Genomic DNA, 14,996 nt, shown 5'->3' on the forward strand with positions numbered 1-14,996 from the left:
ATATCGTGGTTGTATAACACCCCCACCAGCCAGCCTGCCCCCATACTAAATAACTACCTGCCAGATAACGCCAGGAAGGAAGAGGAAAAGCTGCTAGCAATACACAAAATATTATATGATGCATGGGCCAAGGGGGGCGGGAATGAGAAAGGGGGGTCTAGTTTGTCCCTTGCCCAGGGAGTTGGGAAGTACATGAGGAACAAGAACAACAGACGTAAGAGGGAAGCAGGGAGGAGGAAGTATGATGAGTACTATGGGCTAGATCTAGATAAGATGGAGGACCCACGACACCCCCACCAAACAAATAAGTGCTATGCAGATATGAGTGCCACAGCTAAACAAACAACAAACGAGAGCTGTTATGTTTGTTCCCTCATCCCTCACGCATCAGGTACACCCAAAGTACTGTTACCCAAAGAGTTGCCAATTATAGATGCCCAATGTCTCCTTCATCTCACGTTATGCAGAATTAAGAACACCTTCCAGGCACATGAAGTGACTTTTCAAATGCTGCAGAACGAGAAAACGTGCTACCCGAAACCGGCAGGGGTGGTATGTCTGAAAGAACCATTTTTTGTAATTGAAGGGACACTTTTTTCTGATAACAAGCGGAAGAATGAAGAAGTAGTGTGCAAAGCGGAAGCACTGAGAGGTGTGGCACCGGAGAAATTGCAGTGGATAGAAGAAACATGTACACCAGTATGGAAGGAACACATTTCAAAACTAACTTGGGTAACTGCAATCGAAAAACCTTTCAAACTACAGAGCGAAATGGACTATGAACTATGTTTTAAAGGAGAAGGAAGAACCTCCATGGGAACAAACAAGAGCTGTAACAAGACCCTCACCATCCCAGATCTAAGAAAAGGGACTGCGGCCCTTATGGACACGTACTGGGTATGCGGCAACCAGGCATACCTAAACCTCCCCCCGTCATGGAGTGGCAGCTGCTCAATGGCCACTCTGCACTCAGCCCTAATGGTGATACCCGAAAGCCACATCGATGGGAGCAAAAGGACACAGGAACGCATGCAGCAAAGTGTGGCTCAACCAACTGCAGAGTCACAAATGTATGTCCTGGCTTCCGGAAGCAAGGGAGAGGTGCTGACCCGTAACAGACGCGCATCAAATTATATATCAAAGGCATCATCAGAACTATTGGCTCAGATCCCAGACAGATATCGATTATTCAGCTCAGCAGAAACATTTTTTGCCTCGCTCGTCTCAAGTGTCCAAGCAAGGGCAAACGCAAAATGGCGCCAGATAACTCGCTGGGAATTGATTCAGCTGGCAAACGACACTGAAGAAGGGTTCAATATAATAAAAGTGGAACTAAGAGCTTTACGACTGATGACCATGCAAAACAGGTATGTCCTGGACCTGTTGACGGCGATAGACGGCGGTGTTTGCCGAAAAATAGGAAGTGCCTGTTGCACTTTCGTACCTTCCAAAGACGCAGAGAACGGCTCCCTATCCCATGTGATTGAAGCAGTCCACAACCTAGGAGAAAAAATGAAAATGGAAGGTGGAGCCGAAGACAGTACCTGGTTCGATAACATCTTCTCCTGGGTCCCCTCATGGCTTGGAATAACTGTGAAATTTTTGATGCCAGCTGTGGTGTTCCTCCTTTTAATTTTTTGCCTGTGCCAGGTGGGTCTTCCAGTTTGTGCTAACGCAGTACCAAATGGTGCAATGATGATGGTGACAGTGGGCAACTCACAAGGTACAATGAAAACGATGCAAGAAGCACAAGTACAAACAGGGATAGATAACACACCCAGGTACCAACTGGTGCCTATATACCACGATAAGGATATTGTAGATAAGTTATGGCAGACCACCATCAAAGAGCCCCGTATATTAGAATGGTACGAGGAAGTTTGGGTAGATTTAGAAGGAGACGGTGGATGCATATACCTAACGTGTACTCCAGATGAATACGCCAGGAGAGGTGAGAGCTTAAGGGGGGTGTGCAGAGCATGGATGCCCATCAAAGGAACTCCTGCATGGGATGAGGCAGTGATGGACGAAGCAGAATGTAGAAGGATAGAGGATTTAAAGAATTTGTTACTTAAGTAACGAAAGGGGGGAAATGTAGGGGAGGATTGGTCCAAGAGACCCCCCTCGCCTGCGTTTTCTCCCCAGGTGAGGGCAATGGCTCATTGGGCGTCCCCTCATGCCACCCGGGCCCAGGTGGTGGAGGGTTCACCCGCTGGAGACATTGCCCACACGTATTGATTGCCCAACACATATTGACTGCCCACATGTATTAAAATTTAGCTAGGCCCAGAAACCATTTTATTTGGTAAAGATGGTGTGAGCTTGGCGCACTGTAGCGCGGCCCCCACCCTTGGAGAATCTCAGTCATCCCTGTCGCCGCAGCACCCTGGCAGATCCGCTGCGAGCACGTTCCCACGAACAAGACGGACATGAGCTAGCGTAATACACTAACATTGTATCAGTTCACCTCCCGCAGTGTATCATCGCTCCCAGCATGACCCGGCCAGCAGGCCTGGGAAATGAAAAGAACAGTAAAACGGTCATCAGATGGCAGACAGTCTTTATATATTAATGTCAAGACCACTCGCAAAGTATGCTTTCTTCCACAAAAACCCTGTATATTACAAAAGCCTGTAAAATGTATAAACCTAAGAAAGCATGCTTCCATGATATAAGCGATGGCGAGCCCACACCATTGCAGTTAGGTGCTAAAAACAAAGGAACGCACCAGGGATCTATTTGTCACGTGTATCACTGGGAAACTTACACTCTATGGGCTTGCGCCATAGCTGAACTAATGCTGCTAGAGGACACGAGAAGATGAATGTAACCATACAGAGGGCTTATGTGAAGGATGCACGAGAAGGCGTTTGTCATGTGTGCATGTCTAGGCCCCACAGGTGCCACCACAGTGGCGGGTTATTTTCTGTGTACTCCACCAATTCTAATTCTACCTCACTTACTGCAAATATATATTTATGCATATATATAACCAAGTACTGTAGTTGTTAAAACATAATGTATGAATAAGGTGCTCAGACTGGATATAATCGAAACGCATCCAGCAAAGTTTAAATGCATGTTTTGTATTAATTTGAATGAGTATTATAGAGTGTTCAAATGTTTGTGATGTCTTTACCCAAAACCGGCACCACACGAGGGAGATACCTTTGTGAAATACGGGCAAGGCCATTCCCCCTCCCACCCTGTGAAGACTGCCAAGGCATGAGAACAAAGACCGCACCGCACTGCTTTACCTCCCCCAACCAGACTGGAGCCGCTTCAAAGAGTTGTAATCCCCTCTGTAGCACCCAAGGCCGCGGCCCGCCACCTGCATTATTTACAGCTCAGCAGTAAACCTCTGCCTGAACACACGCGCCCCCTTGCAAACCCCACAACCTACCGGACCATCTTAGACTTATGGCCCTGTGCAATCAGGACACCCAACACGTTGACAACACACAGAGGAACATCCATAACAACTTCTAACAAGGCAGAAAGACTTGTACCGCCCGTCCCAGGCTCTGAAGCTTAGCCCCTCGACCTATGGCCCCGGTCAACAGGACACTGGTAACCATGTCCTGACGTATTACCTCCAGACCCCTCACAAGGTACATTCCTCCTGTGTTGCATTAACCTGTAAAATAACCTATTGGAAGATTTACTAAAGAGAATATCACTGTAATGACTGAATGACTCCGGTGTGCATGGCCGAGGGCAAATAAGTCAGGAAAGGCATTCATCTCTGCCACAGGCCGCATTGGCACACCAACACCGCCCGGATGAACTCAAGCCGACCTGCCAGGCCCAGCCCAACCCACGAGGCTGACCAGTGACGTCTTCCAGCCAAGACCAACCACGCCGCAGCAGCACCTATAGTTAGTCGTCGCCACCCAATCCTATTAAACTTGTGCCCCCTATAGTGTGTAGGTTCTTATGACGTTTTTTGTAAATATATACGCCTGTCTTTGCTATTGTCAGGCAGAGCGCTCTCGGAGGTTGCAGAGTTCTTTGCATGCCCTATTCTGATTGATAAACTCCCATTTACTCTCACCCGCACTCTGTCTTGGCCTTATTCCCATCCTGGGAGAGTCCTTCATTGTCTCTCATTGCGGGGAGGATCGTGCTGGTTGGGGACGCTTGCCTTCAGTATTGACAGTTTCCCGAAAGCAGATGCTCATCTAAGGAAGAGGAGATCTGTGGAACTGGTATCCCGGATGAAGAGAGAGAATTACTTTTCTACCAAATCAGAAGAAGCATTCCATGCAATCCCATATGAGCACAGACTGTTTAGCCTCACCTCAAAAGTATTTACAAAACTACTCCTGCCCCACGTCCAAGATGGTGTAAATACGAAATGGTTGCAGATAACCAGATGGGAGTTATTGCAGAACATCAATTCTACTATAAAGGGATTTAACGCCATCAAAGAGGAACTAAGAGCAATCTGACTGGTGACCCTCCAGAACAGATATGTACTAGACATGATCACAGCAATGAATGGAGGTGTTTGCGCAAAAATCGTAGAATCGTGTTGCACATTTACACCATTGCACGATGAAGAAAATGGAACCCTAACAGAAGCCATAGGTATGTTGACAAACCTAAAGAACCAGATGATCGATGAAAGTGATGAGGTGGACGACGACAGCTGGTTTGGAGCCCTACCCTCATGGGTCCCACAATGGATGGCGGATATATTCAAGTTTCTGGGAGTCTTACTAGGAATGATACTGCTAGGATGCTGTATTATCAAGATAATCATCACACAGTGCCAAAAAACTGCGAAGAAAGCCATTGGGATGAAAATAATAGTTGATGTCGAACCAGGATGGAAGCCCAGAGATTTGACAGATGAAGAAATAAGAGACTTTGTGAAGGCTAGTGAATTTGCGCCAGAAGGAACAAAGTTTACATATACCAGGAAACGAAGAAAGAATGAAGGGAAATGGATCTACTGCAGCCCAAATGGACAATGCCAGCTATAATGACATGGAATAAAGATGAACATGTAAAAACCGCAGGAAGTTTGAAGGGTGTGATAAAAATGTGGACTCCAAAGACGCACACATTCACACCATCATGTACAAACCCTGAAGACGATGAACAGGACACTAAGGAAATAAATACAAAAGAAGAAGCAGAAGTGGTTGATGAACCGACCAGAGGGGGGAGTGTAGAGGAGGTCCTGGGCATGGCCTGCACCCCTGCCCCGCATTTCGAGGTACCAGGAGCCTACTCGCCAAGGTTTGTGACGTATGAGGAGCAAATGAACCAACAGAGAGCCGCCCTGGGACTCTGCCCAGTGTACATCAGAAGAGCTGTACCTGTTGAAGCACCCATAACCAGACAGCCATGGGCTACACGAGACCCTCTTGGGCAACCATACAAGCAGCTGAGACGAAATGAAGAGTACCTACAGACGGTCCACGAAGAGACCCAAAGAGCCTTAATGGAGGGCCAGTGGAAATGACACAAGGGCCTGGACAGACTCGCGAATGAACGAAAACGGCTATCAAGGATAGCACGCCAGTGCAAGCAGCTATGAGAAATAGATGTAATGGACACAGGAAAGAGACGATGTTAAACCATAAGGAAACGTTGTGATGAGACAAGATGGAAGTAACCAACCAGTTAACGCGTGTAAATAGGCTTGAAACGCAAGAAGCTAAGAGAACGATACAGCTTGCAGTGCTTAGTAGAAGAATAGAGCGGCAAGCGCCAACTATATATCTACCTCAATGAGGCACATTATACAAGTGCGACTCCATTTTGTAAGCAGAAGTATGCCCAGGCGGCCAGAGGCCTACTAGGCCAGGTTTCATATTCCAGCTGAAGCCTGAAAGAAGATCGGAGTCGAAACTCAACAAAGAGCAGCTCATGCCTGGGAATTCAAGGTCAACCCAAGGAAAGGGGGAGAGCGGCAACGCTAGAGAATCGAAACTTCAAAGCATACCAGCCTGCCCTGTGAAGGTCAAGATAAGAGGGGCCCAGGCATGTGGCGAGGCTAAAGAAGAATCAAATACATGAAAAGCTGGAAACTGAAGCAGATTCACGGTGAACAGACATGTGACCAGTCAGGCGCGAAGAATTACCAACGTCTGATGTCACCCAGATCCAAGGGTGCCATAACTTCTCCAGATAAGAGGCTAAAGTTTCGAGGCCATACCCAGCCAACTAATTGACACATAGCTCAAAAGCCCTGATTGATGGAAGGGAGGCAGGGTGAATATTGGGACACTAGGCACCTGTGTGTCCAGTCTGCATGCTGCTAATTAAAATGGAGATTTACGTCTAGGGGTGTAACCTGCCCAATCACAGTGGAGCAAGTTATCTAGGGTCCTATAGACAGTAGAACCACTGGGACGTCATAGTTGTAGTGACGTCTATCACGCGTGAAGTAGAGGGTTGGGCGTAGACGCCCACCCGATAAGAGTTATCCAATCCACATGCTCTGTTACCATATACAGATATAGCACCTATACTTAAGTTACCTTTCCTAACCAATTATATTGCATGACGAATTTGTAGAGTTAGACGTCAGTGATGACAAGTTTTATGTATAAAAGTTGCCGTTCAACTGAAGTTCGAGGAAGTTGAAGCGAGACAGGCGATCGCCATGATGCTGATTTCCAATTGTTTCCCTGTTCGATGTACTTATCATTAAACATACTTCCCTTTGCCAAACTACTGAGTCCTCGTTATTGAGTCGTGTTGGAGTAAGTGAATTCTGCACCCCATTCCTCACGAGGTGCAGCTATCTTGTCTTACAGGTACTAGAGGGTGAGCACTGACCTATGGGCCCGTCAGTGGAAACACTGCCCTCCTGTACAGGTGCATTGCTTATCTAAGTATGTCTGTCCTCAACTATTGCTGCACGATGTAAACTCACTCTCTCTTCTCTCTCTCCCTCAGACTGCGAATATGCACGTATACCCCTTAGAATATGATGTGTTCTGTGTAACTGCCTAGCTAGTTTCACACCATACTAGTTAAATAACTAAAGGTGCAATCAATTAGTGTTTTGAACATTTATGTCTTAGTATATTCCATAAAATGTTAAATACAAATGAAATAAAATGCATCACTTCCAGCTGTAAAATGAATGCTTCTTTTTTGCATTAGTGTATGACATTTCCTTCTAATCAGTACAGGGTGTGTTTGTGAACAGAAGCGAAATTGTCTGGAATGAACCACCCTTTTAGATTATTATGTAACTTGTACATGACTTTGTTTTCTTCTGTTTCTGCAGGTGCAGTTGTTGTCGCATTTTTTCTGTGCAATTTTCCTGACACCGCCTCATCGCTCATGCAAATTTATATTGACAACTGGAATGCCTATGTCTACAAGGTTTACACTTGGCTGAAGACCTACCTGTCTTTGCCACTTTGGTATCTTAACAGTGCTCTGGATCCAATCCTCTTCTGCATTTCCTCTACGTCTTTCAGGAGTGCATGCTGGGAGAGCTTGTCTCCTCTCTTCCCGTGGACTGACAGATCGATCACTGGAGCCGGAAAGAAATTCAATGTCTCCTGTGTGAGGTCCAGGGGATCTTCCATTGTGTCAGGGCCAATTAATCGTTCAACTTGGACACTAAACTCCAATGAAGGGGAGCAGAGAGAATCTGCTGGGCATGCCGGGGCCAGCGACCCCCAGCTTCTATCTTTAAGACACCTAACTTTGATGGAAACCAGAAACTGTACCTACTCTATCTCTTAGAGAACATATTGTCACACATACAAGAGACAGCCAGTCGCACAATTATTCAGTGACTTGTTCACTTCACATGATCACAGCTGGAAGTGAGCTTGTACATGTCCTCGCTGTCTCAGAATTCCCTATCCCAGCTCCTAACTGTGACCAGCCGGAATGATGAATTAGAATTATGAGAAAGGAAAAGAAGTATATTTAGAAATGAATGAGGACAGAAGGAAATGGTGCAGAATCAAGTCGACATAATAAAAAGAGAAACATAGAAAGTTTAACAAATGGGCGTGAGATGAAATAGGAGTAAACAAGTGAAATGACTGGAAAGGAAATGTGCCAAATTTGAAAAGGCAAAATGTATTCTGTGAAGCTGACCTTTCATTCTTGTCCACCCAGGGTAACTGAGGAACTCAGTCTCTTAAGGGAGGGATGAATATCACGATTGCTATTGGCAAGTTGGTGGAGAACGATCAGGCATGCTCTAGCCGAGAGAACTATGTTTTCCAAGATTTGTGACAAACATTGTCTGGCTCATTTTACCCGTGTTATGCTCTAAGATAGATCTTGAGTACTCTGTTATCGTGGAGTGTGATAGTCAATTGAGATAAGGCATTGGAACGCAATGTTTCTTAATAGTGGGATTCCCTAAACTGAAACGAGAGAGTGATACAATGCAGTGGTTGTTGGATGCAACCGGGAACACTCTTTGAGGAAGATTAAGCATAACGATAGACGGTGGGATGGAAAAAGCAAGGATATTAAAAACAGTGAAACCCTTAATCATTGCAGCAATTGAGTGTTTTCCAATTCTTCAGGTTCCCTAGCAGTCCAGGTTTTCTTTTTAATGCCTGCGCAAATTGTGTTCTCTAGTTATTTACCTGAATATGGACATCCAAACCATTGGTGATCTTATAACGTTGGTTTCTAGCCTCAAATTACTGAAGTTAGAGACATGGCCCAGCGCACTTCTCTGCTAGGAAGCAATGTAGGGGAGCCTATTGAGAACGGTTTCCTAGAGTAGCTCCTTTTTTGGGGCGCTGCTCGTCTGTCGATTGTCTGCCAAAACAAAAACTTTTTTTATAAAGCACATGGAAGAGAAAAAATAAGAAAGGAGGTAACGTGTGGCTATTGGGAGCAAAGGAGAACAGAAAAGGAAATTGAAGACTAGTGATGGGATGCCTGATGGATGTTAAAAAAGTGTCTTAATCCACCTATCATAGTTTGGAATTGGCAGCTGTATTCCAAGAAACTTTGCGACATATGATTTCTTTAATCTCAAACCTCATGTCATCGTTTACACAAGAAAATGTAGACATCTAAGAACATAAATATATCTGTTTTCCTTAACACACAATCTGAATACCTGAAACATGCCTTGCTGAAATTCTTGTAAATTGTTCATTATTAATCTGAAAGGTTGTGTTTTTACTCCAGAAGAGATAATCAAATGTATTGACTAAAGTCAGAAATTTTGTAATTAAATGTGCAATGACACAGACATTGGAATATTCCAATCAACAGAAAACGGCAAAGCTGCCTACAGTACTTTCGAGGGACAATTCAGAACAGCACTTTTTTTCTAACCTGAAATGGCCATTTTATTGACTCGTATTGGCCCCAAAATCTACCCACAGTGCAACCAATAAAGCAGATGGAGACATAAGGCCTCATTACAAGTGTGGCAGTCCGGAAATATGGGTGCCGGTAGCAACGTACCTGCACCCTTTCCAGACTGGCATACTACGAGAAAGCCAGTAGGGGCCACGGATCTCCCTTGAGGCCTGACCTGCCGGGTTTTCAGGCCCCTATTGGCATGTCTCTCACATGTATTTAGCAACAGTGCCAGTGTTTCCGTGTCCCCATTTCCTTGGAGTCTTATGGGAAATGGGGAGTAACCATTACCGCTGCCCTTGTGGCACCGGGATATCAGGTGGCAGTATGGCTGTAACAGGTTGGTGGTAACCCGCCAGTGGCATCAAAGTGTTACCACCAACCTCGTAATGAGTCCCATAGTCTGTAGGTACTGCACATGTTGTCTGCCTAATATTCAACAGCGACCAACATTTCTGCACATAAATGCTGTGTCTACAATGCACACAGGCGACTTCAAATAAAAGTAGACTCCTATTTACTGGGGTGCACATACTTGCCAGATCATTTGTGAACCAAATGTTAGAACACTCTATTTTGGGACTTTTGCAGCTGCAAAAGATGTAGGTTCCATCCGAACTCACCAATTTTCTCTTGAAATTATTATTGCTCACCCCCATTTTTAATAGTAATGGTTTGTGAAATTATATACAGAACACCAGCAAATACTTAATGTGCAGCAGTGATTATCCAAGACCCCATCACCTTTGATGCTCATGAGCAAATTCCTTTGTGTCCAGTTCCCAAGTTAAGTGAGTATGTTGGGCAGGGCTTAAGGTAGAGCTCTGATCCTGCTGCCTTTGTCAATCCCCATAAAACAGAATGTGTGGATAGACCGTGCATCCCAAAGCACCAAGTCCTGCGATCCAGATTTATACTTTATGCTATCAAGGAATTCTAAAAAAAGCCCAGAGGAAGAGCCAAGCTCGAAACATGTGTTGGCTATCTGTTTCAAGAAATCACTTGCATGTTGTTTTTATAACCATCAACGGTCAATTTGGACACCTATACTTGCCATTTCTATGCAAAGATTTCCCACCTGTTAGCTCTGATGCTGTGTATGATTCATTTGGCAATCAACCATTAAACTCTATTTTTTGTTATCACTATTGTAAGAACCTTCAAGCATCATCTAACTCAGAAAAGTATCCAATACACGTCAAATGTTTTCCACAACCAGTCTATGAGTTTCTGTCTTTAATGTTTGGAGAGAGGCGCATGGTGAGACCAGAGGTTTCTTTCTTGTGTAAGTTATTTCTCTTGGGGTACGTAAGGGAAACGTCCCGACTGGTCACAACTGCGACTGCTATTTGTGACAATCACAGTTTGTACAGCGCAATCTAAGGATTTTTCAAACCTCTTAATTATTGCTATAGCACACAGTTGCTGCAAAAAGAAATTAATTTTTCATGCTATAATGTTTTTATTGTTCAGCTATTTCACAGCATGTAAAAATGGGGATTTTTAACAGGGCAATGTTGTATCAAATATGTTAAATGCTGTCTTTATGATTATGAACACGACACAGTAGGTACCTGAGGCCTATTATGTAGATTCAGGCAGGGCGTTAGTAGTCTAGGGATCTGGAATTTGCCAAAAAGTAACATGACCCATATATATAAAATGTCTGCTCCCTCCTAGGTGACCAATGCTCTTTTCCTTTTCTTTTACAACACAATGGGTCGATGATGTGAAGGCATACACTTGGTGCATACCTAGGACTATATGTTTTTTAATTGTCTCCTTATTAATGCTTCTTAATGTTTATGTTCCTTTGGTGAAAGTCAGTTAATGAGTTGTGAGCGATGCTTGAAGAACTTCCAAAACTACTGAGGCAAAGGTTCACTCTGCAACTGTCACTCCACAACCATCAAAGGTGATGGGGGTCTTGCATAATCACTGTCACTTGGTGCTGCTTTTTGTCAACCGCTACTGCTCCTCTATTTGTTCTCTTTTTTACTGTTTGATTTAACAGCAACATCAGTAAAAACGGTCCCACTTTCCTCACATGAGTGGTGCAGTCGAGCTTTGAGCACAACATGGAGGGCCATTAAGGGTGTTTTGCTCTTTTGTTACATCACAAATAGCAATAATGGCTACCCTACACGATGCTAATTGATGCCTACAATATAAGCACCTCATAACATGTCTTCTCTGCAAAAACAAATCTTTTCGGCAAGGCTCTATCGGCTGATGAGAAAATAGTGCTCGTAGTGCTTAAGAACGAGTAAGAGATACCATATTGCCTTGATTATTGCTTCTGCGAACTGTAAATAGCGGCCAAGAAGTTACAAACTAAGTGGACCGCGTGGCACAAATAGCTAAAGTGTATCGATAGACCAGTGTTGGGACATGATTTAACATCAGAAGTAGAAAAAAAAGTCTTATTCTTCACCATAGGTAGGTCACTGTACACTCTGGTACTTTTGTTCTCAGTCTCTTTCCATAATCAAAACTAGTACATATTCTATGAGTGACAGAGGGGTTTGTCTGTCTTCTCTTTTGACTAAAATGGGATCTCATTCAAAACCATTTGACTTCACCCGCACCCATTATGTGCACATGTTTGTTTTGAGCACAAGCACCTTGATTGCCCATGCCAGATCTGGACCTCATACCAGAAAATGTCTTGGAGGAGGAATTTTGGAGCAAGCAACTGGATGAAAGTTTAGTAGAAGGATAGAGGACAGGTAACGCACAAAGGTGCAATCCATTCAGGAATTGCAGATCACGCAGGACGCTTCCAATACAGAAGAGCCCACATAGAAACCTGGAATGCAAGGCATGCCCCCACAGTGCAGGTTCTGGGATGCAGTGGGTGAATGATGGAATGTGCAACTGGAAGCAGCATGTCTACCCTCTAATGCGCCAACTGTGTCTCTTCAAAGACTCTGCAGAAAAGGGGCCTGGAGATAGGACTGCCTCGATGAAGCAGCTAATCAGATACAGAGGGCACTGGAAATGGCATTTGGCACCCATGGTATTGTAAGGAATAACCATCCTGCCGAAACCCGACCCACACCCCTTTTCACCCCCATCCACATATATATAGAGAAATATATATATATATATATAATTTGGTTGCACCATGTACATATATATGGCATGACCAAATTAAGTTTAGGTCGAACAAATTTACCACTTTCAAATTTGTTACAACAAAACCAACACCCTTTGTGTTTTTGTGTATATGACTGCAATGTTTCTATTGCTCTCTGCTTGTCTACCGGAATATCATTCTGAGCATTGCTAGCAGACAATCACTGGCTACAATGCCCACTGTGCGATCCCAGGAGAATTGTGCTAAATATAAAACTCCAGAACAATTTAATTCTTGTTGGTGGCAGAAAAGCAATCAGTTTCTTCTTGTTTTCTTGTTTTGTTCCTTCTGAAAACGTCACTGGCAAAGAACTGTACCTGCTCTGTTGGAGTTGGAAATCCATGCCATGATACATCAACAAAAAATAATAGTTGGAGTTCTAAACAATGATAAGGACAGACGACCTATGAAGACTTTCCAATCATGGATGAATTGACAATGCTTTGCATTACATATTTTAAAGGTCTATGGCATGTGCTACCATAATTCAAAGAGGAATTTATGGTAATAGAAAGGAGACCACGCATGATGCTGCAGATTAAGCATCTTTTGCACTGACTTCGGTTTTGATGATGAAAATAATGCTATCATGATAACTATGTAACTTTGCTTCCTCTAGTGTGCACAGCTCCAAGGTGTGACTTCAGGTTCTTGCATGTTTGCTTAATGTGTTTTATATTCGATTACAAATGAAATCGTATTCATCGCAGATCTGATTTATTCAGAACAACATTCGTCTATTCTGGATGTTCAAAGGATCTCTGTGAAGTCAGGTATTGTTCAAGAGCACTTGTACTCTTGCTTTGAGCACAGTTTATTGTACCTGCTAATCGCATGTCATGCAGGAAGAGCGCAGGGATGGCCTGGGTCTGAAATCAGATCTTGGCATCCATCGCACCAGGAGATAAAAAGAAGGAACGTTCAGGGAGACTGGTTTGTTTGGAAAACGTTTTCAAACATAATTGGTTTTCCCTTTCAAATACAAAATAAACCTTCTGCAGTTGTATGAAATGTATATGGTGCAGTTCATTGATGGCAACATTTCAATAAAACAAAAACAGGTGATTGAAAAAAGTATTCCAGACTGATTATTTGGTCATTTGTCAGTATTATGAATAAAGCATCCCCAAGACATACAACAAGTTAACTAAACATTTTCTATCTACTAACAGGCCGTGGCATGCTGTAATGCTATGCTTTGAGATGTCATGTTTCAGATTTTATTTGTTTTTACTACGTGTGGACCAAGCCCAAAGGCATCACATCACTTTACAGTGGACATTGCAAAACAGCAGACAAGTATTGCACATAGAACGCCATGGTCTATGGGTTCCAGATCAGACTGCATTACAGAAACATGAAACATGAAATGTATTTTGGCAATATCCTAATGATTTAACTTGTGTTGTTCTGTGCAGTGATGTGCTGTATAGAGCTATACTATGTTATGTTATGTAGGATTGGCATGCCCACCAGTTGCAACAGAATACTTAATTCTTTACCCAAATACTACTGCCTGAGTTGCCTGTGTGTAATGTCTTCTTCTCCCAGGCAGATGGGGAGCAGGTGCAAGTGGACCTAGGTCACCTGGCCCAGGCCCTGCCCACCTGGTGCCTTCCTGCCTGCCGTTCTTTTTCACCACTTAGCAAGCCCCGCCCACCTGGTGCCTTCCTGCGTGCCCCTCTTTTTCACCTGGTGCCTTGCTTCTTGCCGCTCTTTTTCACCGCTCTTTTTCACCACTTAGCATGCCCTGCCTACCTACTGCCTTCCTGCTTGCCTTTCTTTTTCACCACTTAGCAAGGCCCGCCCTCCTGGTGCATTTGTGCTTGCTGCTCTGTTTCCCTACTTAAAGAGCCCTCCAGCCTCTTTTCCTTTGCAGATGGGCGCAGGTGCAAGTGGATCTAGGTCACCTGGCCTAAGCCCTGCCCACCTGGTGCCTTCCTGCCTGCCGAACTTTTTCACCACTTAGTAAGCCCCACCCACATTGTGCGTTCCTGCTTGCTGCTCTTTTTCTCCAGTTAGCAAGCTCCGACCACCTGGTGCCTTCCTGCATGCCGTTCTGTTTCCCTAATTAAGGAGCCCTCCATCCTCTTTTCCTTTGCAGATGGGGAGCAGGTGCAAGTGGATCCAGGTCACCTGGTCTAAGCACCACCCACCTTCTTAGCCCTGCCGCTTCCTTCCTGCTCTTAACTATTAGACCAAGGGCATCTCTCGCACGGGCGTCTGCAGTGAAGGGCAGACGAAGAAAAGGGCAATTCCTGTTTGGACCTGTTCAGACCAGGAGGACCCAGGGCCCGACCCCCTGCTCAGACTGCAGGTAAGCATGCACCAACATGTGTTACCCACTCTGTCCCCACAGGTCATCCCCACCCCTCTAGTCCCCCTGTGATGTTCCCTTGTGCACCCCCTTCTCGCACACAGGTGTTGCCTGTTTTGCTTGATTCTTCTACCCTGCTCCCCCTCAACCTCCTCCAGCCTACCTCTGCAGGAGTCTGTCCTGATACATTCTGGTTTCACCATCACCGTCTTGTGGCCAATG

The 14,996-nt window shown here is 44.6% G+C and overlaps 1 protein-coding gene across 1 annotated transcript in view; it reads left to right on the forward strand.

Annotated features, from left to right (window-relative positions):
• Window positions 1–13,521, forward strand: part of LOC138473084 (neurotensin receptor type 1-like) — a 692,824-nt gene extending 679,303 nt beyond the window's left edge. Inside the window, exon 3 of the mRNA XM_069611583.1 lies at window positions 7,253–13,521. Coding sequence (XP_069467684.1) covers window positions 7,253–7,719 — 467 coding nt within the window. The 3' untranslated portion in view covers window positions 7,720–13,521. The remainder of the gene's footprint in view (window positions 1–7,252) is intronic.
• The last annotated feature ends 1,475 nt before the right edge of the window (window positions 13,522–14,996 follow it).

This window comes from Ambystoma mexicanum, chromosome 8 (assembly GCF_040938575.1).
Source record: "Ambystoma mexicanum isolate Mex_15411 chromosome 8, UKY_AmexF1_1, whole genome shotgun sequence".
In the NCBI taxonomy this organism is placed as follows: Eukaryota; Metazoa; Chordata; class Amphibia; order Caudata; family Ambystomatidae; genus Ambystoma; species Ambystoma mexicanum.